Source organism: Strigops habroptila, chromosome 8 (genome assembly GCF_004027225.2).
Source record: "Strigops habroptila isolate Jane chromosome 8, bStrHab1.2.pri, whole genome shotgun sequence".
Taxonomy (NCBI): domain Eukaryota; kingdom Metazoa; phylum Chordata; class Aves; order Psittaciformes; family Psittacidae; genus Strigops; species Strigops habroptila.
In genome coordinates this window covers 11627739-11653684 of record NC_044284.2, presented here as the reverse complement: position 1 = coordinate 11653684, position 25946 = coordinate 11627739, and the positions used below count along the sequence as shown (strand labels likewise).

Genomic DNA, 25946 nt, shown 5'->3' with positions numbered 1-25946 from the left:
TGCTAGGACTATCCTGAAAGTCTCTCTGTAAGAGATGCTGGGAAAATTGTACATGTACCAGCCACTCTCCCTTCTGTCTACAAGGTCATCTCGTGGGCTCTGGCCCTTCAGCTGTGCTTTGGTTCCTTATGCCCCTACACTATGTTCCGAGACACCCTGTGGAAGGAAATAGTCTATTGGCTTCTGTGCTTCGGATGAACAGTTGTGTGCAGCATCTGGGCCTTGCTTCTCATAGTAAATGACTTTATGGAGGTGATGAGCTTGTGCCTTCCCATGCTGATGGAAAAGTACGTGTACAGAGTGAGTAATGCTGCATCCCTCAGTCGTTGCCCTGGGTGCAGGGGTGCTCGTCATCCAGCTTTACGCATTTCTGATGCTATCTGCCCTATGACGTGCTCCTTGCTCACAGGAAGGACATGGTGAGGCTCAGACACCGAGATTAGGTCAGGCTGAGCCTTACAGGAATGGTGAATGTTGGTCTCAGGGCTGCACCAGCAGACTCTGCTGGTCCTGCAGAATCATTCATTGCTGGCTGGGGGTGAGGGGTGGCAGCAAGCAAGAGAACTAATGCTCTTCTTTGAGATTGCTTTGTGTTGCAGGTGGGGAAGGGACTTTTGGGTTTGCTCCCTGTACCTTTCCAAAACACGGGCGTGACATGTGATGTGGTTTGACGCTTTGAGATGTTACACTCTGCCCTCCACAGTGCCTGATTGGTGGAAGCAGAGAAGCACAGCCATGGGGGCTGTGGGATGTACCCTCATTCTGACATCCATCACCACCCCGTGTGATGCCCAGATGCAGACCTTCCCCCTGCCACCATTTCCTGCACAGGACAACCAAGCACCACTTTGGTCCTTCCCCCACTGGGTGTTGCAGTGTTTTGGTTTTGCTAACTAACCACAGAGAGATACATGGCCCTTGGTTTAGTGTGGGGAGAGATGGGTTCATGATGGCAACACCTCCCCAAGCAATTGGATAAAGCTATGCATGGCCATGCCTGCAAACCTCCTCTTCCCTCCACCCAGATCATAGACTGGTTTGTGTTGGAAAGGACATTAAAGCTCATCCAGTTCCAGTCCCCTGCCACGGGCAGGGACACCTTCCACTAGAGCAGGTTGCTCCAAGCCCCTGTGTCCAACCTGGCCTTGAACGCTGCCAGGGATGGGGCAGCCACAGCTTCTCTGGGCACCCTGTGCCAGCGCCTCAGCACCCTCACAGGGAAGAACTTCCTAATGTCTCATCTCAGTCTCCCCTCTGTCAGGTTAAAGCCATTCCCCCTTGTCCTGTCACTACACACCCTTGTAAAAAGCCCCTCTACAGGATTTCTGTCAGCCCCTTTAGGCACTGGAAGGCTGAATATCTCCCCACCTCCCCATCCACCCCTTGGCTTAACTGTGACCAATGCAAAGCACTCGAAAGAAAGCAACAGATAGCAAGCTCAGGCTCTCGGTAGCTGCATATATTTCTTTGTTGGTTTGGTTTGGTTGCTGTTGGGGTGGGTTTTCCACAGAACACTTTGCAGCAGAGGGAACGTGGCGGGGCAGCCTGTGAGGCCAGCACCCGCACGCCCAGCTCGACACGCTGCTCTCATCCCACCCCATCCCTCCTCCCGCCCGCTGGGTTTCACCGCTTTCATTCGTTGGGGTTTTTCTTTATTCTATACTTTATTTTTCCTTTTTTTTTTTTTTTTTTTGTCTTTTTAAACATTTCTCAAGCTTTCTCTGAAGGAATGGCCACTGGCTCTCAGCTAGCAGCAGGAGACTACGGAAGAGCTCTGGCACGCATGGGATGGGTTTCCTTCTCCCGCCTCGCAGCTGACTTGGTCAAGATCGTTTTCCAACTCGGTTTTTATTAAAAAAATAAAAAAAATGCTCCAACTATCAGTTTTACAAGGCATACAAAATCTCTAAAAGGGAAACACAAGCGCAAGGTGCTGAGGTACGAAAACCTGAGGTAGTTTCTTGTGTGTGTGTACGCGTAGGTATGTATGTGTGTGTCCTGGGGGGTTGGGTTTGTTTTTATTTAAAACCAAGTTGCTAGTTGTTTTTTCCAGCCCTGGACAACAACCTCTGGTAAAGCTGTTTCCCCCCTTCCTCCCCTTTGCCCCTCATCTCCCTCCAACAGGGATCTTTCCCCAAAGATCCCTGCCCGGAGCAGGCAGCGCTAGTGCTGCTCATCCACGTGAGGGGATGTAAGTGCTGAGCACGGCTGGGTTGGGCAGTGATGGACAGACAGAAAGGGGACAGAAGGGATGCAAACCCCCATTTTGGACTCTGTGAAGCAAAGAGGATTGGGTGTGTGAAAGAGATTCCTCTTTTAGGAGACGGTATCCCTTCTGTTGGCTCATACAGGCACTGCTCGTCTCAAAGCCCTTAAGAAACTGCTTTTTAACACTCATTTTTCCCCCTGCTGCTGGCAATCCTACATCTCTACTGTGCATTAGAGAACCAATGGACTAGCTCCTTTCCTTACAACTCTAAAAAAGCCTGCTTTTGCTAAAAACCAAACACCTCCCTGCCCCGGCCCCCCTGTGAAATTAAAAAAAAACGAATTAAAAAAAAAAAAACCCAAAATTATCTTACAAAACTTAAAAAAAAACCCAATAAAATAAAATCAGTGTTAGTTTTGTTATTGATATATTAATTCTACACTCGATGAGCACTGCAGCCCCCCAAGCCTGGATGAAACGGGCGGCTTCTAGGACATCATTACAAATCTCTCTCTCTCTGCCTATGTTAGTCCAACTAAAGGGATAGCGTCAGGAGGCGATGGACTCGGGGTGGAGGGCAGGCTGTGGGATGGGAAGAGCCCTCTCAATACCCCTCCCCGTACCCTCGCAGCACCCCGGCTGCAGGCAGGGGAGGTTTGGGGGGGTCTTTGGTTTGCTCCCCTGACCTGCTGGGGGTCCGCTGGCGGTGGGGTTACATTCATCGGGTGGTGCTGGCCGGCGCGGCGGGGGCCTCACTTGCTGTGCTGTGAGGCCGGGGCTCCCTGAGCAACGTGTTTCTGCTCCTGCTGCTTCACCTGCTGGACGATCTCCCTGATCTTGCGCTGTGCAGTCTTCCGGGGGGAGCAAGAACGGGGGTGAGGGTGGGCACCGCGAGCACTTGTGTCCCCACACACACCCCAGCACAGCCTCGCTGCTCGTCACCCTCTGAACTTTAAATTACAGGACAAGCACATGTAACCCTTCATTACACAGCTGTAATGAAGGGTCATATAATCATAGAATGGTTTGGGTTGGAAAGGACCTCAAGATCGTCTAGTTCCAACCTCGCTGCCATGGGCAGGGACACCTCACACTAGACCATCTCACTTCAGGATGCGCTAAGGGGCCACTATGCTCCTGCCATGCAGCTCGAGTGGAGCCCTGCAGGGGTTTAACTTGTGCTTCCTCCAGAGCCTGAGTTTTAGGGTGCTACTGTCCCACCCAAGGTGGGCTGAGGGTGTAGGAGCTCCCGGCCGGACTGATGCCAGGGAAGAGCTGATTCATAAGCATGGTGTCTAAGCTAAATTGAGCCAATCTTTAACGCTAGCACAGCTGGGGAGAGCTGCCAAAATACCTTTATGCGTCCTGGGTGCACAGGAGCCAGCCGAAACAGAGTGGCAGGATGCTCAGTGGCTTACTTGGTGGATTGAACGGGGAGGGAAGTTCAGAAAAGCCACAGCAAAGCTTACCTGACTGGCAAAGAAATGCCCAATGATTTTAACAATGACCTCCTCATTCTCATCTGGGGTTTGGTCTCGTGGTACAATGACTTCTGCACTAGTTAAGTTCTGCAGTTCATTCACCTGGAGCAAACAACAAGAGCCCCAGGTTTTGGTGGGGAAGAGTCCAAATCCTCCACTGCCAGCATCACCCCCTGGCTCCGAGCCAGCACACAGGCTGAGGTGGGGTCTCACCTTGCCCGCTCATCCCAATGAGAGGACACAGGGCAGGGGTCAGGATGCTGCTCTGTGCCTCAGGGGCAGGCAGGGTGGTGGGTGATTCCCAGCCTGGCAATCTCAGGGCAGGGGGGAGCATCCCTGCACCCCTCACCTACCGTCTTGCCACCTTTGCCTATCACGCGGCCAGCAGCGAAGGAAGGCACCTTGATGTGGGCTTCAAGCTTCACTTCTTCTTTTGGGTTAAAGAAGTTTTCCTCTTTCAGCTTCCCAAATATCCGCCCCTGCGCCTGGAGAGGAGACATAAGGGAAGTAAAACCTTCAAGCAGCAATCCTGGCAGTGCCTGCTGTGCCCGGAGGGTGATGATGGGCCCACGTCTGGCAGCATCAAAACCATGGTACTGAGCAAAGAGCGCTCAGTGGGATACAAACCCAGGCTAGCAGCGTGGCAGCAACCAAAGGGGTGCTCTCAACTTGTCCCCAGCTACAACCCCTACCCCGTGGCCAACACACCTTGAACTGAGCCTCAGGTGGCCCTGTGATGATGACCATCCGCTCACTGGCGTCGGGACCTTCTGCCGGGGCGATCTGCAGAGGGATAGGTGAGAAGGAGCGTGAGTGTGGCCCCGTTTTGGCAAGACCTCCCCAGTGTGGGATGTCCCCCCCCATCCAGGGCCATTCCCTCCCACCCAATAAGGGCTGCTAACCAGGGTGTTGCAGGAATGGGTTTCTACTAACTTAGGAAGCAAAACCCTTCCCCAAGGCTCCCATTCGCTGCCCTCAGCAGTAGGAAGGGGAAACTGAAGCCTGGGACCAGCCCCGCGGCACCCTGCTCACCTTGATGGAGGCGCCGGCAAACCGTGCCAACTGCTTGATGTGCTGCCCCTTCTTCCCAATGATGGCCCCCACCGCCTGCGTTGGGATGAACAAGTTCACAACCTCCTGCTCCGGCAGCTGGGAAGAGCATGGAAAAGCAACACAGTCAGAGGATGAACATGCCAGGGCATCAGCCACCCATCCCAGCCGTGTGCCCACACTACCAAGGTGCCCCCATGCAAAGATCACACAGAAGGAGGTCCTGGAGCACTTACGGGGTGCTGATGGGGAAAGGCACTGGCTGGGGAGGCTCCATATAGACCCGACAGGTATGCTGAGGAGCTCTATGATGGGAGAGAAAATGAGGGTCACCGACATTCCCAACGTGCCAGCCCCTTCCTGTGCCCTCCCAGCTTGACGCAGAGCAGCGTGCCAGCACTGTGAACCTGGCAGGGACATGGGGACAACCCTTCAGTCCCTGAAACCCCTCCTGGGGAGCACAGATGAGCTGCAGCCTGGGTCCTGCACCTGCAGCACAGCACAAGAAGGCTGAGGGATGGATGGGAGCCAAATCCATCCATAACCACCATCGGTCCCCTGTGGAGAAGGTGGGGGCTTGGTGAGAACTGAGCAAAAAGTCTAGTTTGGCTCTGCTTGCCATCACCATTTCCCTTCTCCAGTTCCAAGAGAAGAAAAAGCAACTGCTTAAGAAGATGCTCTCCCAAGACCTGGGCTGGGGTCGGGGGAAAGCAGTGGGTCTCCATGGCAAAAAGCAAGGGGTGCATACCAGCACCCCAACTCAACCCAGTCCAACTCCTCTTCCACTCTTCTGTGTCTCAAATACATCAGACATTTCTCCTGGCAGCAGACACAACTCTCCTGCTCTGGATTTGGGAAGTACAACCAGATGCTACCTGCAAACCAGTGTTACTCGGGTAGGGAAGACCCGGCTTCCCTGCCCACAGCAGACACTGCTCATGCTCCCAACCCTCTACTCAAACCCACTGCGCTGTGGTTTCGTGCTCTTCCTCACACCAAGCTTCCTGTGTCTGCCCTCTGCTTCTGGCCACGGGCTGCTCCATGTCTTCTATACCAACACGTGTTCTCCTACTTAGTCAGGATAGGCACCGCACTTCCCCAGCTCCCCTTGCTCACTGTGAGCCTCCTTCCTCATCCTCCTTCCCATCCTTCCTCATCCTCGCCAGGTCTCTATAGAGCTCCACAGTTGAAGGTACAGCCACTGGCCCCAGGTCCTGCTGAGGACATGGTCAGAAGTGACCACTCTTGAGGCATGAAACACAAAGCACCCTCCAGGGCCCTCACACACACATCACACTCATCCTCCCCTCCAGCCTGGCACTCACCGTTCTCCTCCGACCACTCTGCTGCTGGCGTCGCCAGGAAAAGAAAACAGCACAAGTAAATTAACCCACGCGCAGCCAAAGCATCTCGGCACAAGGATTTAGAGAGACTAACAGAGACAGACCGCAGAGCCTGGTCATCCTCAGGGTGCTTTGTGGGTGCTAGTGGGCTGAGGATGGACCTTCTCCATCAGCATTATGGCTGGCATGTTTTCCTGACACTGGACTGTCCCTGCCTGCCCACAACCTCAGTGGTTCCCAAACTGCTTCCCAGGCTTGCTCTGCCCCAGGTCTCAGCAGCCGCAGCACCCCAAGAAAGAGGAAAGCCCGTGCCTGTAAGGTCAGGTGAAGATCAGTTCCCAGCAAGTACGACCCTTCAGGTGCTAGGGCCGGGATCAAAACTGACGGTCGTAGTTCCTGTCCCCATTCACATGTGCTTCGCATGCCCTGTGGTGATGCTGGCAGGTTCTGGTGGCAACCAAGAGCAGACCCACAGGGCACAACCGACAACAACCCACAGGTGGGTCTGGGGTCCGGACTCAAGACCACCGACATGGCTTTTCCATGCTGGCATCAGCACAGATTGCTGCCAGCCACCTTCAGAGAGCAGCGCCCTTGGGATACAATGAGTCACTAAACACGGGTGAAACTGAGCTCAGCACCACATGGGGGTGCAGCTGATCTTCCCAGGAAGCTAAATCCAAGGAAGGATTTAGCCATGTTCATTCACTGTCTTCTCCACTTTGCTGCTGTGACAAGTATCTCCCCCAAATGACCAAAAGTCAGAGCTCTTGTTCAAGGCTCCCCATCAGGTGGCTCCTATAGCTACAGTGTCCACCCAAACCCAAGAGGTACATCGGGAGAGTCTAGAGACCACTCTGCCCCCAATAACACACCTCCTGCACCCCAAACCCTGTTGCACTTACTGCAAACGGGTGGTATGGGGCAGCCGCCGCAGCCCCTCGGGCCCCTGGATTAGATGGGAGCATGGACAGCCCCGTCGAGAAGATGCCCAAAGCATTAAGGTTCAGTCCTGGGATTAGGTTGGCTTGTTGCTGGGAAAGCAGAGACATGGAGAAATGTGTAAAAGGCGGAGTGGGGTTTTTGGGGTTCTCACCACATAGTGTGGACACGATGGATGAGACCAACCCTTGCTATAACAGATTGAATACCCTCCCAGTTTTCCTCTGGCCACTTCAGCAGTGACTCCAAAGCAGGGGCATTCCAGGCAGGAAAGCTGGGAGCTTACATTGACGGCCACCACATCGTTCTCATAGGCCTCTCGCAACTTCTTCATGATCTCCACTTCAGCATTGGAGCACGCCTCGGTGCTGCCCTTCACCGTGATGGTCCGCTCGGGGTTGTAAATGGTCAAATCCTGCAAACTACCCCACAGGTACACGTGGAGAAGAAGTGTGAGACAGCATGGGACCACAGGCTCTCTCCCTGCCCAATGCCACCATCCACCTGGGATGAGGAACGCAAGCCCGGGATGGGGAGCGTGCTCTCTTTTCTGTCTCCAGCACTGCCCATACTGTGTTGGACGGAGGGGGATGGCGTGGTGTTCACCAGGACTTACGGGGAGATGGTGATCTTCGTGCCCGTGTCCTGCTCAATCTTCTTGAGGTTGCGGCCCTCCTTGCCAATGAGCCGCCCCACCAGACTGTTGTGTGCTAAGATTTTCAAGGGAATCTCTTCTGCTCTAAAATAGATTGAAAAATAGCAAAACCTAAAGGTCCATCTGCCCAGGAAAACAATTTCCAGCAACAGGCACTAATGAAATAGCAGAAGGAGCACAACACCCACCACTGTTTCCCACCACTGCATCTCCTCAGCTTCTAGGGAACAGGAACTTAAGGACTTCCCAATGGCACATCTGTATTTCACAGGGGTTTGTTCTCCAAGTTTGCCCACATGCTCTTTGGACCCACCTGAGCTTCTGGTCTCTACAGCACCATCAACCACAGTTGAAGTTATTAAGGTGTAAGTTACTAACTGACCCATGACTCTATTCTGACACTCCAAATGCCAGCAGTTCCCTGGGGGGTGACAGAAGATGGTTTCTTCTCCACTCACGGCTGAATTTACCTTCCTTCCACCAGCCCATTTTGCTGAGCTGGGGCACTTACGATTTAGTTTCATCAGCCTCCTTCTGCATGATATCAAGGATCATGCGACATGCTTCCGAGCACCCCTCTGGCGTGGCATGGATGGTGATGGGCTTTTCAGCAGCGCCAGCATTCTCCTTCCGATGGATGTCAACCCTATGGCGAAACAACCAGCAGAGAGGAGCTCCCTGAGGTGCGTCTGGTGCCACATAAAGGCTTTTGAGAGCTCAGGAGCTGAGCTTGCTACTCACAGAAAAGCTCATTTCAACACCTGCTCAAGCTCTGGGGTGAACCTGGGTCTCGCTGACATACATCTACCATCACCTGGTCCCATGCAAGCCCAGGCAGCGTTTTGCTTCAGTTGGTTTAGATCAGTTTTGAGCTACATTCACCTTCATGACCTGAGGTCTGACTGGGAGCTGCGGGATGTCAATCAACGTCAAACGATGCATCAAGAGGGGGCAAGAACAAATCCTCGGACAAAGCCCTGCGCAACCTGGTTTATCACCTTTGATGCCAGTCCCACTGGACCGGACCAGAGGTCTCCCTTCCAACCTCAACCTCTCTCTGCACAACACCCGAGGCTGTCCAGCGACCAGTGGCTGCCACGACTGTTGCGTGTCGTTTGGGACAGAGAGACAACTTACCCACAGGCAGCGTTTGTCGCGACACGGAGCCCCACGTCAACAACAGCGCTTGTACTCACGCCCTTCCACAGGAGACCAGAAAGCTCTCCCTTGCGCACCGGCAGGGACCGTGCTCTAGCGCCTCTGGTCCTCCCCTCAGCTCATGGCGGGGAGGAGGCACGTGCCTCCAGCTCGCTCCTCACCGCTCAACCGTACCTGGCAAAGGCCCTGAGAGAGAGGGAGAGAGGAAAGCAGAGTAGGAGACTCCTGCACGTCAACCACGCGTCTTGAAGAACAGGGGTAAGCGATCTTCCCATCTTCTCCATGAGTCCGCGCGCTCTTCCCACTGGAGGATGATGCCGTGCAGCCATCCTGCCATCAGCCACCACCTTGGCATCCCTGTCACTGCTGCAGCCAGGGCTGAGCTAGCCCACGTCTTCTGTGAAGGTGCAGTAGTGGCCGCTCAGTGAATGCCACCAGCGCTCAGCTCCAGCTCTGTGCACTCTGGCCATGTCTCTGTTTCCGTAAGAGGTCCCCATCCTGACCGGCATCATTCCTGGGTGCTGCTGTGCATGCCAGGCCAGTGGTTGTGGTGCAGAGTCACCCCTAACCAGTGCCACATTTGAAGGATGCAGGGTCTCGGTGGGATTGCACAAGTTAACTCTTTCAGGAGCTCATGAACCAGCGCGTAGCAACAAGGATGCTTCATCTACAGGTAGAGGGGAAGCGGCTAGATGAATCTTCCCTGAGATAAGGGAAGAGCCTATCCCTCCAGCTTCAAAAGGGACCACAGGGTGGTTTCTTATGACCACTGAAGAGGGAATGAAGACAAGAGTTTGATCCCCTTTGCCGGCTACATCTCTCCAGATCTCCTACAGCTTCAGCCAGATCTGCTCAGGCAGAAGACTGGTCCTGCTTGGTCTGTGCAAAGGGGTGCTGGACACACCAGCACCGCCGAGCTCTCCCTGCCCTTTGGTTATGTACACAGCACAGGGACCCTGCTGCACACTGTCCAGCACCCTCTAAGGCACTCCTGGCTGTGGAGCTCCATCAGGTTGACGTGGAGGATCTGTCCTTCAGAGGGAGTGCCCAGCAGGCACAGAGGCACCCGGGGAGAATGCAAACACATCACAATGTGCCTCAAGAGGTGATGATGGGCCCATGCTCCAGAGTGGTGCCACAACATCACACCAGGTTGATGCTCAAAGCGAGAGGGAACCGATGAGGAATCCATGGCTACCCCAACAAACCCCACGGAGAGGACTCAGGCAGCTTCTTGAACCCATGAGCAGGTGAGGCTGGTGGAGATGGGGCATGAGCTGAGCCTTTGTACCGAAGAAAAGCCAAGAGCCACAGATGGGCTGAATGGATGCACTGAAGCGACAGCTACCCTGGACAAGCCCAGGAAAGCGACATGGGCCATGTTTCTGGCTGACCTTCAACCCATCCCAAACCTGAATGTGCACACACAAGCTCAATCTGCAGAGAGATGAGGCACCAGGAAGGGGCCACTGCGTTCAAGCATGTCCCACCCCAAAGAGCTGGACGGCGGAGGAGAGCTCAGGACTTCTCAGCACGTCCCAGTGCTGCTGTCGCACAGCTCCATTCCAATGGGAGGATGGAGAAAGGGACCCTTAACCCCTCACCACATCAGCAGCTGCCTGAGACCCCAGGGTGCTGCAGGGACAGGAGACTGGAGCAGCTGACAATAGAAATGGTGGGACAGGGACAGGGCAGATTTGCCTACGGTGCAGCACAAAAACCCTCCAAGACCCCTTAAGGGTAAGGCTAGGAACTCTTCCGAGAGTGGTGGTTATGAGGGACAGCCTCTGAAGGCGGACAATGCAGTCTGCTAATAGGGTTATTCTGGCCCCACGGCTGCTTGGTAGCAATGGTCCTTTCCTCATCAAGTTATAAGGGCTGCAATCACTCTGGAAGGCCATCTGGTTGGGCAGGATTTTGGTCTGGGCTCCTCCTTGGCCTTGAAATAAGATGGTTCGACCTGGGAACAGTTTTGTCCCCTGGAGCTCAGGAGCATCTCCGGGCACCACTGTGTGTGGAGATAGGGTCGAAGTCCTGTGTGACCAGAGGAATCCGGGACCCAGTATCACTGTGATTAAGAACAGGGGCCGGGCAACAGGATATCACCAGCACCACCATCTCCAGGATCATCTCCTGCAACTGCCCAGGCCAGGGGCATGAGGTCCCCCTTGCCAAGGGCATATGGACTCCTCGAGCAGGTCAGGCGATGTGAAAGCATGGAGCATGGCACTCCTCCACAGCACCAGGTCTTCAGGGGAGGCACAGGGAGCCCCAGCCACAAGGAGGGACAGCTCAGCAGCAGCAGCTCAGTAGTATCTGGCCTCATGGTTGGAAGAAACCAGAAGATGGTGCCTCCCACCTTTCTCGCCAGGCTCAGGGCTTGCAAAGGGCAACCCTCCAGTCTTGGGTGGCATGGACACATCTCTACCCACTGCTCATCACACCAGGGGACTCACCTGGAGAAGAAGAGCTTGTGGCCAACAAGGACCAGCCCACGGCTACTAAGCGGCCACATTCTAAGGCTAGCCAGGCTTGAAGAGCTTCTCTCCCTATGCATACGTCCCCTTTCCGTACAAACCTCTTCCTGCACACCCAGCGCCGGGGTTCGGCCTGCTTGGCTGCAGAGCAGCACATCTTCCTACCTCCTGCTCAAGCAGATGTGCTATGACCAAACAATTTGCCTCTAAAAGCTTCTCTGAGAACTAGGATGCCCTGGAGGATGTTCTGGTACAGGAGTCCTATGTCCTGTGGGATCACCGGGTTCAGGATGATGAGCAGGGGAGAAGACAGCTTTGGGTTAAACACAAACAAATCTGGGCAGGAACAAACCATGCAGGAAAACCATGCAGAAAATCAGAGGTGAAATCAATGTGAACATCGACAAGAGAAACACGGAAAACCTTGGCAAGACAGTCCCTCCCCCCACCCCCTTTTTTTTAGTTCTTCGACAATAAAAACGTTAAGATTGCAAAAGAGGCTTCAAACAGTTACAAAAAGCCCATCCTTCTCAAGGCAGCGCTCTCATGGTGCCCCTTTCCCCCCTACAACAGCTCTAACCCACACAAGGCACCGCAGGATGAACAAATCCCAAGGGCAAAGACCATGGGGGCACTGACCACTGTACCTAGAATTCCCCTTCAGCATTTCATCCCCAAACTTGCCATTTCTCCCTAAAGCCTCATCCCCAGCCATTCCTGTGATAAGGCTTTAGAAATCCATTCCTGGCTTTTTTGAATGTGCATCCCCCTCCAGCTGCACCCAAACCACCCTGGCCAGCAGAAATGGTTTAGAACATGGGCTTTGCTACCATCCCATGAAGGCTGCACCCCAAGAAAACACCACTGGCCAGCACTCAACAGCCCCGAGTGCATGGAGGACCCACACTGGGGACCTACAGCACCCTCTGGAAGGAAACAAAACCATTCGAGGTACTTACTTGGACTGGGTTTGCTTAGTAAGGTTCTTTATGGTCAAGCCCTCCTTTCCTATGATCGCACCAACAAACTGCGTGGGTACCAGCATCCGCAGTGGGAAATCGAGCTGTTTGGGCTGCGAGGAGCCCCCCGGGGAGGAGCCCTGCTCCCTGGAAGAGTGGCCCCCGCGGCGGGATCGCTGGGGGGGCGGAGGGGAGCTCACCTCTTCATCCGGGATGTAGGAAATCTTGAAGGAATAGTTCTCAAACTGGTGGTCGCTCAGCTTCTCAATTGCTCTGCAACGCAGGGAGGGTGGTGAGAGGCTCTATGGGGATGGGCACCCCTCCAGCACCACCAGCACTTGTGGGCTGCGGTCCCTCCCCAACCCTGCACCTTCCTCCCTCCCCAGTCTAGAGAAGGTGGCCATGGGAAGCCAGAGCACCCCACTGTCCCATGGTGGGACAATGTCCCCTCCCATGTTGGTGATGCCAGGGCTGCCACCCTGGCGGAGGTGGGATGCCAGCCAGGGGATTTGCCACTTCACCTGAGCAAAGCGCTGGCCAGGAGCTATCACAGAGCACAGGAATGGTCTCGCAGGCTTTTTGGACATGGAAAAGGTGAGACTGGCTCTGAGCAAGAGCTGCTCCAAGGAGAAGGACATGGCACGTGGCGCCCCTCTGTCAGAAACCCCAGCTTCCACCCTAACTTAGTGAGGTCAGACTCTTCATCCCCTCCTTGGCGGTGTGATGCTCAGCCACGCTGGAAGTCTGCAAAGATTTCTGTGAGCAGTGATGGCTCCAGCCATGCTTCTTCCCTCTTCCTACCGCATCTTGCTTTGGCTATTTAGAGGCAGGCATATGAATGCACCACTGCCAGCAGCTCCTTTTCCAGGCCCAAACTTCAGATCCATTGAGGACTTCTGCAACTTCACTGCCCCTTCCCAAGACCAGCAGTGCCAGATTCCCAGAACCAGACAGTGCCCCTGTCTGGTTTCTCTGCTGAGCTCTTCCTTTCGCCTGTTCCTATCGCAACATGCTCTAAACCAAACCATGTCCCCATGAACCACCCACATGGGCCTCTCCTCCTGTCACTTGTTTCTGCGTCAAGCTGCTGAGCACCACCTAGGACAGGTATCAGGATGCAACGGATCACAGCATCTTCTCTAACCCTGAAGCCTCTTATCGCAAACCATCAAGCACTGCCGTGTTGGTGAGACTCTCTTCCTTTCTTGGTGCACATCCCAAGGCAGAGCAGCTCATGCCACATTTACCTGTGGTCCACGACACCTTCCTCCATCCAGCTGAGGCTGGAGCACAGCCAACATGACCACCTCAACAGGCACAAGGAAGACTCTCCTCTTGCCTTCTGGACCAGCAGATCGTTCTCCTCATCTCTGTCCTCACACGTCCAACCTCATGATGGGTCAACTCAGATGGGAAGTTTCTGGAACACCCGTCAGCAAATGGACTCCGGCAAAGGCTCTTCCTTGCATGGGGTCTGCCTGGCTCTTGGTCATATACAAACTACTCTGACCACTAAGTCTGAGACATGCTCACTACTTACTCATAACTAACTTAGGGCTGGTCTCTAGCACAGGGCTGAAGTCACTACAAGCCTTTAACAAGTGTTTTGCTTGAAACAGTCCTTGTGTTTCTGACATAACCCCTAATTTGTGTTTTATTTCCTCTCTGGCTATAATAAACCTTTAAGCATGTCTTTACCCAGCCATGCTGCACTGATGCACAGCTCTGTTGGGTTCTTCCATCCTTTTAAAGCTTTTCTTGATGGGTGGTGTTTCTTTACAGCTCCTTTGCACAACATCCAGGTGATTTACCCTCTGCTGCTCTCCCTCCCCTGCAGAAACTGGCCATGGACCCCTTGGCTCCCTCTCACCTCCTCTAACCAGTCATTCATCTACCCAAAGGCCCTCTTTTGTCTATGGCAGAAGAAGTTTTGACAGCTTTCAGAAGCCCATTTCTCTTGACTCCAGGAAGGTGATGGTCTCTGCATATTTTGGTGTCCAACTTGACTTTTCCCCAACTGGTGAGGGTACTTCCAACTCCCATCACCACAGCGTTTCTTCACCATCTCTCCGAGCTCTTTCAACATATTCCACCCTTTCAGCAGCTCAGGCTGGGTGGTCAGACTGGTGATTAACCCAGTGCATTCCCAGTTTAGGTCTGGACTTCCAACCTGGGAAGACAGCTCCTTGACAAACTGCTTCTCTGACCTGATCCTCAGCTTTCTAGAGCACTTTGCTCCCTACAGGTAATGCCACTGTGACCCTGAAGGAGACCTTTTAGGAAGGACAGTGTCCAAAGGTAACTACAAGATGGCACATCTGGGAGCTCCTTAAGGAGAAGAGGAGAAGGCACAGAGGAAGAGGCGACAACCCCAGGGCTGATGGCTCCAAGCTAGTCCAGTGTTGCCTGTGCATGTATGATGGGGCACCATAAGAAACCCCATCTCCTATGCGAGGGGAGAAGGCAGGAGACTGCCCAGTGGTGGGACAAAGAGAAGACTGCTTGCAGAAGACACACGAGATGATAAGAGTTGAAGGTTAAACCAACATCTGCCTGCTGTATCTTGAGAAGATACACCGACAGCCCTTAAGGCACTTGAAGCTTACACTCTAAGAGCTTCGAAACAACCTAAGGAGGCTCAGAGAGAAGACAAGGAGCAGCCTGGAAGATACCTGGGATTTGTCAGGAAAAGTTCAGGTGGTGTGAAAATACAGATCAAACCCCACTTACACTTTTGCTTCTTCTTTACTTGCATATGTTACGTTGACAACAGCTGTTTCTGTGTCTGTGTTGACTGTGGAAAAGCAAAAGAAGGAACATTATAGATGCCCTGGTGGGGGGACACCAGTGGGGACACCGGTGGGGACGGTGGGAAGGCAATGTCTGTCCTGTGGGGACAGCTCTGGCCACCACGCAGTGCGAGCTTCTGCACCACTGTGTTTTCCCCTAGCACAAGGACTGGGCTAGGCTGGCAAAGGACCAGAAGGTGCCGAGGCCAGATCCCACCACCCTTGCCGAGGAGGATGAGCGGCATCACTGATCCACCAGCAGACTCCAAACAGCACTCAGCTTGGTTTTTGTTTGCAGAGAAAACTGGGGTTTTAACTTGCCAGTGACCAAGAGAAGCGCTGGGGATGGAGGTTTGGTGCCCCATGCCATCTCCCACCAGCAGGACTTATGTCCACAGGGAAAAACCATTTTAGCCCAGTACCAGTGACTGGGAAAACCAGGTTTCACCCCACTGGGTTTCCTCTGGTATGGGAAGAGCTGGGGAGCAGTGCTGGGACTTTTGCACAGATGAGGACCATGCTGGACCATCTTACCTTGCTCTACATTCTCCACTGTACCATACTGAGCTAACAGGCCATCCAGCACCTAAAGGAGAGAGCAGCAAATAAGGCGGGTGAGGCAGGCAGGGAGGAGGCAGGGCAAGAGCCTGCTTCACCCACAGACACCCTCCAAACAGCCAGCGTCACCCACCTGCATCCCATTATCCCAGTGACGCCCTACTGCTCTAAGCTGCCCCACAAGCCAGCAGGAGATGGAGCTCAGTTCACACTCCACCTCCCTCCTGGGGTTACTGGGAAGGTAAAGGGAAGGTAAAGGGTGGCCCATTGCAGAGCACACGCTCCTGCAGCACAACTCACGCCGCTCAGCACAACTCATGGAAGAGGAGGAGGTGAAAGGGATGCTTTTAGGATCGTCCGCTTCTTACCTCCCATTGCAGGTGGGGCGGGATGTTTCGGATTTGGATCTTCCTGCTCCTGCAAAGACAAAGCCCAGGGTTAGGGGGTTGTGGTCTGCAGGCACGCTGCAGAGGAGAGCAAAGGCTTTCTGGAAATCAGACGGCACTTGGGGAGAACTCGCCGAAGCATCCCGCTTCTCCACACTGCGCTGGAGCGGCTTGTGCCTGGGGAAAGCCATTTCTCCCAGCCTTGGCCTGGTCACCACCCGCTAGGGCTGGAGCTGCCTCGGGAATGCTCCCTCCTCATGCTGGCTGTCAGGTTTCCAAGGAAACCTCCTGAAATGAGCCTCTGCAGAGCCACGGCCGCACAGGCACGCCTGGGATGCGTGCTCACTCTGACCACGCTGCACCGGGCTTGTTGGCTGGGTGGTGACAGGACCTGAGACCCACCACGGCCAACCCTGCTGTCCCTCGAAGGGGGTTCTCCACAATGCATCCTGCTGATGTCCACCGCTTCCCAGCAATATGGGCCTGCTCTCTATGGGGAGACCTAAATACATATCCCCAGAGGCTTGCCCTTGGAGATGGCCAATGCACCCAACCTTGCCTGGCTGCACTTTTCGACTCACATGACTGTGCTCCCTACCTGCAGCTCCCTACCTGTAGCATGGATGCATGGGATGCATTGCAAAGGCTTCCCAAGAGGTTAACAGCCACCAAACACCTCCCCACCCTGGCTGCAAGAAGATGTGCTTGGGCAGTGGGGAGTTTTGAGACATCTAAGTCCATGGAGGATCCAGACAAGCCATGAACTCATCCACTGCCCACCCATTCATAATCCTGCTTGTCATCAACCAGCTCCAACCAAAGCAGGGTCCTGTGTTCTCACCTCGTCCAGACTCCAAGCAAGAAACGGACGGCAGGGAAAGGACATTTCTTGAGATGTGGAATGTGAGGGCAAGATAAAACCCACAGTTTGTCCCACAAGGACGACCGTGGTCAAGCAAAGCAGCTGAAACGACCAAGAAGCCTTGTATCTCATGGTGCTGCTCAAACAGGTACAGTCAGCAGTGCAATCAGCAATGGACAACAAACCCTACGCTCTCATCTGACCGAGGAGGTGTGCTCACTCAATAACCCCTGCGTGGGTTTCACAGATGGCTTCCTCAGGCTGGACCCTCCTCCAGGGGTCCTGCATATGGCCATCCTTGCTGAGCAGTCACCTCCTCACCACAGCAGGAGCCCTGCCTGGCTCACAACCTGCCACCATGCCATGTGTGTCTGCAGGGGCGGCTCTGCCCCTCCAGTCACTGCAAAACAGTGGGGAACCCAGAGCCGGAGAATATGGTGTTCTCCTGCAGTGATACCAAGCCTCTGCCATAGACTCCTCCTGTCCCCAGCTGCCACCAGGGATTTCACGGTTGGCCATGTAGCCGTAAGATCCTTGCAAGGAAAGGAGAAAGATTCATTCCATCCCATCCAACCCCAACCCATCTCCAAACCATTCCCACCCCACACCAGCAAGGAGGCAGTAAGGAGGACCTGGCCTAAGGGGGACCATGGCAATGACGATCCTGCGCTATTCACCAACAGCATAACCCCTTCTCCTGCCTGTCCCTGTCACCCACCCATGGTGCCGCATCGCCGTTCCCAGTACCAGTGCTTTGCAGGGCCCACTCCAGAAAACGGGACACATTTCATTTGTAAAATCCACCAACATTTCCCAGAGGAGCTATGTTAAGGTGCCCAGGTCCAGTCCTGGGAGCTGCTCAGCTCCCAGGGATACCACTCCTGCCTGCTCCAAGAGATGCATCCGGCTCTCAAGCCGACCAGCAGCATGCTGTGAGGCCAGTTTGCCCAAGCAAATCCCAGCCCAAGCGGGCTCCATGCCACTTGCCCACCTCCTGAGACACCCAAAGAGAAGGACCACAGCAAGGTGCCATGTAACCCAACCACTCAATGGGACACTACAGCATATTCTCATTTCCAATGTCCATCTGAGCTGATGCAGAGCATCTTAAAGACACCCAAATGGTGCTCAAGGCTTCACCCTAGCACCTGGTAGGTCTCCCAGTAAGTCATTATCACCACTCAGCATTTAAAACAAGGTTATTATCCCTACTAGGCCTAATTTCTTATAGCTCTAGTAATTCCCCACCTGGCTGAAGCAGTGCTGGACCACACATGGTCATCACTCATAGAGTGATGGATGTGTACTTGAAGCCATGATATTATTCCCAGGGCTGGGGCATGGACCACACACGGTCCTCAACAGACAGGGCACCCTCCTTCAGCACCACTTCCAGAAGGACTTTGGGACAGAAACCCCCTTTATTTTAATTTTCCTTGCTCCTCCCAAAACCTGGGAGACAGGGGATTGATTTCAGCACAGCACGCACAACGCCCAGCACAGGACCTTGTGATGAAGGCAGCAGCCACGTTCCACCCAACCTGTTTTGCAGCAGGTAGTAGGCATTAAAATAAAGTAATAAATCAGAATAACGAGTAACTACAGGCACACAGTTTGTGGAAAAATTCCTCATTGTGTGGTGTAACTACCTCTGCTATACCAAGCTACCCTCAGATAACCACAAGAGCTGCATCCTTCTGTACCACCCTCCTGCTCTTCCCTACCAGCCGTCTCAGTGTCCAGCCCAGGACAAAAGGCCCAAAGACAACAGAGCATCAGCTTCAAGTGCTCAGTAAATCAGATTTCCACAGGATCACCTGCTTTTTTACCCTTCTAAATTCAATAAAAACAACAGTCCTGCTTGCTACCAGCTATTCTGGCTTGAGGAGGAAACATCTCCTCCATCCCAGAGCTGGGGTTTGGGTACCGCATGTCAGCTGGCATCACACACAGAATGAAGGAGCCCGTTCTCAAAGCAAGTGAGGATGTAGCTGGGTTCATGAAATAATGCACAGGAGAGCTGTGCTAGGTTTCATGCATCCATTAGACCAAAATCATGATGCCAACATTGCAACCCTGTAGGGAAAGGGTATGGAAAACCCATGGCTACCATGGCGATCACCACCAGCAGATGTCCATCATGCCATGTGCCGGGTATCTATACTTGCTGAAATCATGTAATACAACAGAAGATGCCTTAAAACTCACAGTTTACTCCCCAGAATGAGGTGGACTGGAGCTTTTTGGGCACATCTCTCCCTTTCCCAGCAGCCTCGGTAAGCAGCAGCACTCTCACAGCTTCATGACAACCTTTCCCATAGCTCCCAGGGAAATAACAGGTAACAGCCACTTCCAAAATCCAGGGACACAGAAGAAGAAGAATAAAGATGAGACGAAGCTGTGAAATGGAAACAAGCCGCCAGACCCCTTCCCAACCTTCATGAACCTCCCTCTGTCTACCCATCCTTTCCCTGCCCATTGGGCTGCAGGTCCAGGGACCACTGACTGTGACCACTGTCCCCTGGTCTCCTGCTCCAGAGAGGCTTCACCTCCCATGAGCATTTGGGAACCACAAACTCAATTTCACTGAGCTGGCTTAAATACAAGCCCTTGCAATGGTATGTAAGGAATGGATTCACCACTCTTTGCCCTAAAAAATGAAGACTTTCTTTCCAGTCAAGCTTTGCAACATCTTAATATAATAAAGGCATAAAGGGATTTTATCACCTTCCACCTCAGATCAGTACCGAGGGCAGAGAAAACACCGTCTGCCAGCTCCTGCTTTCAATAAAAATCAGTTTTCAAGAGAACTGGGGGGAAAAAACACAGACGGGGAAGAAACGTGCTGGAAATCAACCGTGTCCCCTGCAGCCCTGCCTGCTTTATGAAATATTTGTTACAAGCAAGAAAACATCTACAAAATATACGATGCTCATCAGCAGGTAGGGACTAAACTCAGTCTCACCTGCATTTTTCAGACCCAGAGACTGAGCCAGGAACATTCCCCTAACCAGGCAGGGAAGAAGGTGCCTGTTGGGTCTGTGTCTATTGATAATCATATGTATTTTTCTGTGTCTATCGGGGTCATCCTCGACAAGTTTTGCTCTTGTCCAACCCAATCCAGCAGCGGATCTTAATGAGCAACGTCTCTGTCAGCGCCAGGCGGGATAAGCATTAAAGAGCTGCCCCAGTTTCAACCAGTTGCCAAGAGCATCACGGATGTGTCTGCTCCAGTTCCCCTCCCAGCCCGGGGGCTTTGCCTTGACGCTCTTAAGGAATTAAAACCCGTTCATGTTAAAGCCCTGTCCTCTTCCGCAGGACGAACAACCTGCCGAGGGATGGAGCCGGAGGGGGGACAGCAAGGACAGCACGTGATTGATACATCCCCATAGCTAGGGATGTATTAACAATAGGGATGAATAGGAAATAAGGTCCCATCTGTCACAGCTTGTCAAGATTAAGGGGCAGGGGGGAAGAGGAGAGGGGGGAAAAAAAGAGAAGGAAAAGAAAAAATGAAGGGGGGGTAGGGAAAGGGAGGGAAGCTAACCCCCTGCATAGCCATTCAGCACCGGGATGATGGCAAAAGGGCAAGTTCACACCACTGGAGGAACTATAAACTGACGAAAAATAATGGGTAATTAAAGATAAATATTCATGTTTTATTTTCCTTTCAGCTTTGGTCTCTCCCTGATGCTTTCTAACCCAGGTAGGCTTCACAGTGGTACCAAGCAGCATCCTGGCAAGTTACAGCTTGGCCTCGGTCACCCCGTGCATCCTCCACACCCATGTACCATCCCACATCCTGATGCCACCCCACTTCCATCCCCGCATCCAGTGGGCAGCACAACACCAAGCGAAAAGGCAGCTAAAGAAAGATAAAACAACTCAGATGCCACCAGCTCCCACTTTACCCACACCTGAAAACAGACAAATTTAACAAGGGACGGCATCACACCTGGCTATAACAAGCACCAGAGTCCATCTAGGAAAGGATCACCTCCAAGGGGTTTCTCTTGGCCAGATCCATAGGAAACAGCATTCAAGACCTATGGGAAACCTGCCGTGCACACAGCAGGCAGCAGGAGGGAGTCTCCACATTCCCTATGCAACCAGCATCTCCCTGACGACGTCATATTTATGTATTATATATATATACTAAAAGTATCTTTTAAAATATATATAATATATAAAAATATACATTAAAATTATCTTTTACATATATAAAAATATATATGAAAAAGTAACTTTCATGTATAGAAAGTGTCTTCTATAGAGTATCTTTTGTTTATATATAGTATATTTAAATTATACATTAAAGGTACTAAATATTTATACATAAAGTATATTTATATACTTTATACATAAAGATTTATTTATATATTAAAGGTACTAAATACTTCAAATACTAACACATATGTTATTAATTTATATCAACGTAAAATACTTTAATATAAGTACTAGGTACTAAATAAAGGTACGAAATACTTTAAATACTGACACATGTTATTAATTTATAAAAGTGTAAAAGACACTAAAAGATATTAAATATATATACATATTTAAAAGCCAGACTAGGACTAAGAACAGCCCCACTTTTAGCACTCTGAATTCCATTTTCAACCCGGCATAACCCAACATACACCATTACACAAGAAAAGCTCCAGCAAGTTTAATTCTCTTGGCAAAGCGAAGCAAACCCTCCCCATACCGTGACTGGAGAAAAAAACTCTTCCTGCTCTTTAGGTTTCTCTAATTTTATTTATTTTATTTTAAATTAAAAATATTTTTTAAATAAGAGGCATTAGAACTGGAGAGCTGGGGGAGTATTTTTACTGCTCCTCGAGTGGTGTTCATAGACACTCGAATAGGTGCTGGTGGCTTTTCCTGGCAAAGCAACTGGTTTGAACAAGGATTTCCTCTCCCCTAATTAAGCATCTCATTGATGACAAGCAATTAATAGTAAGGAAAGAAGCAATGGGCTGCCCATGGGAAGACAAAAGGGCTTGCACACTGATTCCGAGCCTTAATGTCACCAGCATTTTGGGTTTAAAAACAAGCGGTGGGGAAAAAATAAGTATATAAATAAATAAATGAAGCCAAAACACACAGGAAACGAGAACTGAATTGATGCTCAAGAGAGGAAAATTATTTGAGGATAATTCCTTTTGAAACAGAAGAAAATCCTGCAGATCCCACAAAATCACCTAAATAAAAAAAAAATCACCATAAAAATCAAAGCTGCTTGGGCAGGCATTTTCATTTTTATCCAATTCTTGTATAAAAGTCAGCTTTGGGGTAGCTGTGTTTAACTTTTCTTATTTCACAACCAACCCTTATTCTTTTTACAATCTTTCTTTCCCACTAACAGGAGTTTCAAAGATCTCTGAGATGTCCAACCTATCTTTAAATGGAAAGATGTTGATGCTTCCCTCGCTGCCATGCTCCAGATACAAAACACTCTCGAAGCGGGATTGCATCGCCCTGCTTTAAGCAAATAAAAGTACTCTCTGCTCCTGCTGAATTTAAAAATCACTTTAAAAAATAACGTAAAATTTTAAAATGTTGATTAAAAAAAAGGAGAAAAAGGGTGATTTTTTTCTTTAATTCTCCAAGGCACAACACAGCATATACAAGGGAAAAAGGAAAAACAACAATCGAGACACTGTTGGATCCTTCCTATAGGAGCCCAAACCATTTGCATGGCAGCAGCAGGGCTGAGTTTTAACTCGTGAGAGGCAGGGCGGGCAGGATTCCTGCTCCTTCCCACCGCCGTGCCTTCGGAGAAACAGAAACAAACCCCACTGCCAGCAACTCCTGGCAGCACCTCGAGGAAATCCCTTCCCCTACCTACAGCGGCGCGATGCCGGAGCCCGTTTCTCATCGAACCCTACTTATAAGCACATAAATACATTGGTGAAATATACCCATGTTAGATTTGCTTATACAAATAAAGCACTCCAGGTGAATGCAGTGAAACACCGTCATCAGCACCTCCTGGTTCCCATCCCTCTGATGCAGAAATACTGGGGCACAAGAGCCAAGACGGGCTCGCATTCCCCAAACCCAATTAAAACACAACCTCATTTAAGTAACTGGGGGAATTTACCATCTAATTCCTCCCTGCTCCCTGAAATCCCAGTGCCTCTCTGGGACTTGATTTCACCTACAAAAATTGGATTTTCCACATATTTAAAGGGGGGGGGAAGAGGACTAAAACATGACCACGTGAGGCTCTGTTCCCTGCCAGAAATCCCATTATAAAAATAAAATCTATAACCTAGTGAGGCACAGGCACAGCCCACCTAACTGGATATATTAATATAAAGCAGAATGTATTTTTTTTAGCTGTGAAAAAAAAGAAACAATGAAATGTATCAGCTTAAATTAGATCTCAATAATCCTAGGAAACTTGGGAGACGAGCTGGAATAGAAAGCTTGGAGCCAGCTGAAAACAGACCGATGCAAAATAAATCAGCATTTATTTCTAGGCGGTTTAAATGTCTGTTTTGCTTTTAAAACTCAGAGGAAAAGTAGCAGCACCCTAGCCTGATGGAGAATTTAGGTAAAGAAGAATTCCTTGTTTACCTCCCCTTCGTACATGGTAAAGGTCAAGTCCCGGGTCCATACTATCTTCCCGAACTCCCAATTTCTGGCTTCATCAGTCTTAAAAAGTGACTGGCAGACCAGCCTAAGGCTGCTGCAGAGATTTAGCTCAGAAATACTACAGCCAAGATTTCTTTTTATCTTTTGCTTGTTTCTGAAGATGTTTTAAGGTAAGGGAGTGTGTGTGATCCCTGCCGGAGAAGAAATCCCACTCCGGCACACGTGATGCCGGGCACGAGTCGTTCCCCCCCCGAGCCTCAATTACACAACAGCATTTCTCCCCCCTCCCTGCCCCGTTATTCCAAAATTAATACTCCAACATCAATCACAGGCCAAACCTCCACGCCAAACAGCAGCAAATTATCCAGCGGGACCATCCGATGGGGTGGTTTTTTCCCGGCGCGCAGACCTTTTATCCCGACACATGTCAGGGAGAAAATAAACCCTTGCGACGAGGCCGCTACGCAACAAGGTCCCGGGGGTTATTTCCTCTATCAAACGAGCGTGTCGGTGCTCCCCTACACCTGATTAGAATCAGAGGGCGCGCTTCGACGCAACAGATCGACGCGTCGAGTTTTGGGATCGCCCGGTGGTTATGAACAGGGAAAGAGGGGGTTTCGGAAGAGCGAACTGCTGAATGGCTTGTTCAAAACAACACCCTCCGGCAGCGCTGGCAGCCCCGCTGCTGGGCACGGCTTCAACGGTGCCAACCCCAGCCCACCCCGCCGGCCCCCCAAGGAGAAAGGGCTTCTCCCGACCCCGGGAGAGCGCTCCCTTCCCCCGCCTTCGTTTTCCGGACTGAAAGTAAAACCCGGCGGGGCTCCCGCCTCTTCTTCCCCCCCTCCCGCTCCCCTCAACTCCCGGAGCTTCCCCCCCCGCTCCCCGGTAGGATGGAGGGGTGATGGCGAGGGGTTTACCTGAGCTTTTTGGGCACGGAATAATCCACTTCCATCACTTTGCCGTGCAGCTCCACTTTCCCTGCGGAGACAGCGGGGCGCTCAGCATCACCCCGGGGCAGAACAACCCCTACCCCCCCCCACCGCCCATCCATCCATCCATCCATCCCTCCCTTCATCCATCCCTCCATCCCTCATCGCTGCCCCCGGCCCCTCCGCCGCCCCGGCCCGCCTGCCCCCGCCCTGCCGGGGCTCTGCCTGCGCCTCCCCGGCCGCCGCCGCCGGCCCCCAGCCGCCCCTTCGGCCGCCCTTTGCTCCGCGCCCCCGGTGAGTTGGAGCAGGGCACCTCGTAAAATGGTCCCCGAGGGGCAGCGGGTGCCGGGGGGGCGGCTGGTCGGGGGGCTCCGCGCCCGGCCGCCTCTTAATAAAATCGAAGAAAAAAATCAGCGAAAAATACCCCGAGGTTGGCAAGAGCCGGGGCGGCCACGGGAAGGGCTGGGAGCGGGGGGTGGGAACCGGCGGGGATGCCCATGGAGGGGGGTCATCGGGATGGGGGAGCCCCGGTGGAGGCTTGGGGGAGCCCCGGGGGTGCGGCGGGTGGGGAGCCGGCGGGATGCCGGGGGGGGGGTTAAGGGGGGGGCAGCGCTTGGCTCACCCGAGAGGGTCTCGATAGCGCGGATGGCCCAGTTTTGGTCCGGGTAATCCACGAAGGCGTAGCCGGACTTGATGAGGACCTGGCCGGCCAGGGGCAGCTTCCTCTCCCCGAAAAGCTGCTTGAGGTCGTCGGCGGTGGCGGCGGGGCTGAGGTTGCCGATGTACAGCTTGTTCATCCTCCGTCGCTTCATGGGGAGCCCTCCCCGGCTCCTCGGCGGCCGGTCGAGACTCGGGGACGGGAGGGTTCCGGCTCTGCGCCACCCGCCCTGCCCCAGCCCCAGCCCCAGCCCCGCAGGAGCCTGCAGGAGCAGCGGGCGGAGCCGAGCCGAGCCGAGCCCAGCCCGCCGCCGCCCCCGCCCGCCGCACCAACGGGGCGCCCGGCCCCGGGGCCGCCCCGTCGGGTCGGGGCTCGGGAGCACGTTGGAACCGCCGGACCCCCGCCGTGCGGCCGGAGAGGGGGGAAGGAAAGCGGGAAACCTGCGGAACCTGACCCGCCGCGGGGGGGGTGCCCAGCGCGGGCTGAAGCGGCTTCCAGAGGGGGGTCTGCAGAGCCCCGGAGCGGGGTCCCAGCCGTTTAATGCAATCACAGACTGGTTTGGGTTGAAGGGACCTTACAGCTCACCCAGTTCCAACCCCCTGCCACGGGCAGGGACACCTTCCACTAGAGCAGGTTGCTCCAAGCCGCTGTGTCCAACCTGGCCTTGAACACTGCCAGGGATGGGGTAGCCACAGCTTCTCTGGGCACCCTGTGCCAGCGCCTCAGCACCCTCACAGGGAAGAACTATGTCAGGTCACTTATTCGTGGTGGGTCAGGAGGTGCAGCCCTGCCTATAGCGGGCTCGCTGCCTGCACCCCCCAACATCTCTGCCCTTCAACTCATCACACCCCATCTCCGACAGTTTGTCTGGCTCTGGTGTCCTGCTG

At 52.9% G+C, this 25946-nt stretch overlaps 1 protein-coding gene across 4 annotated transcripts; it reads right to left on the bottom strand.

Annotated features, from left to right (window-relative positions):
- Positions 1 to 1639: 1639 nt before the first annotated feature.
- On the bottom strand, positions 1640 to 25422 carry IGF2BP2 (insulin like growth factor 2 mRNA binding protein 2). 4 transcript variants are annotated; one of them, XM_030494434.1, is made up of 18 exons: positions 25024 to 25422; positions 24390 to 24450; positions 15990 to 16038; positions 15598 to 15649; positions 15005 to 15068; positions 12475 to 12547; positions 12275 to 12342; positions 8192 to 8326; positions 7642 to 7764; positions 7312 to 7447; positions 6989 to 7117; positions 6066 to 6089; positions 4977 to 5045; positions 4723 to 4839; positions 4399 to 4473; positions 4044 to 4175; positions 3679 to 3792; positions 1640 to 3060 (listed from the first exon to the last, which is right to left on the bottom strand). In XM_030494434.1, exons 1-18 carry the CDS (start codon positions 25211 to 25213, stop codon positions 2962 to 2964), a joined length of 1710 nt encoding a protein of 569 aa, XP_030350294.1. In that variant the 5' UTR covers positions 25214 to 25422; the 3' UTR covers positions 1640 to 2961. The 4 variants fall into 4 exon arrangements, with proteins under 4 accessions (XP_030350294.1, XP_030350290.1, XP_030350291.1 ...); XM_030494430.1 differs by having other exon boundaries at positions 12275 to 12547; XM_030494431.1 differs by having other exon boundaries at positions 6066 to 6086; positions 12275 to 12547.
- Positions 25423 to 25946: the final 524 nt, after the last annotated feature.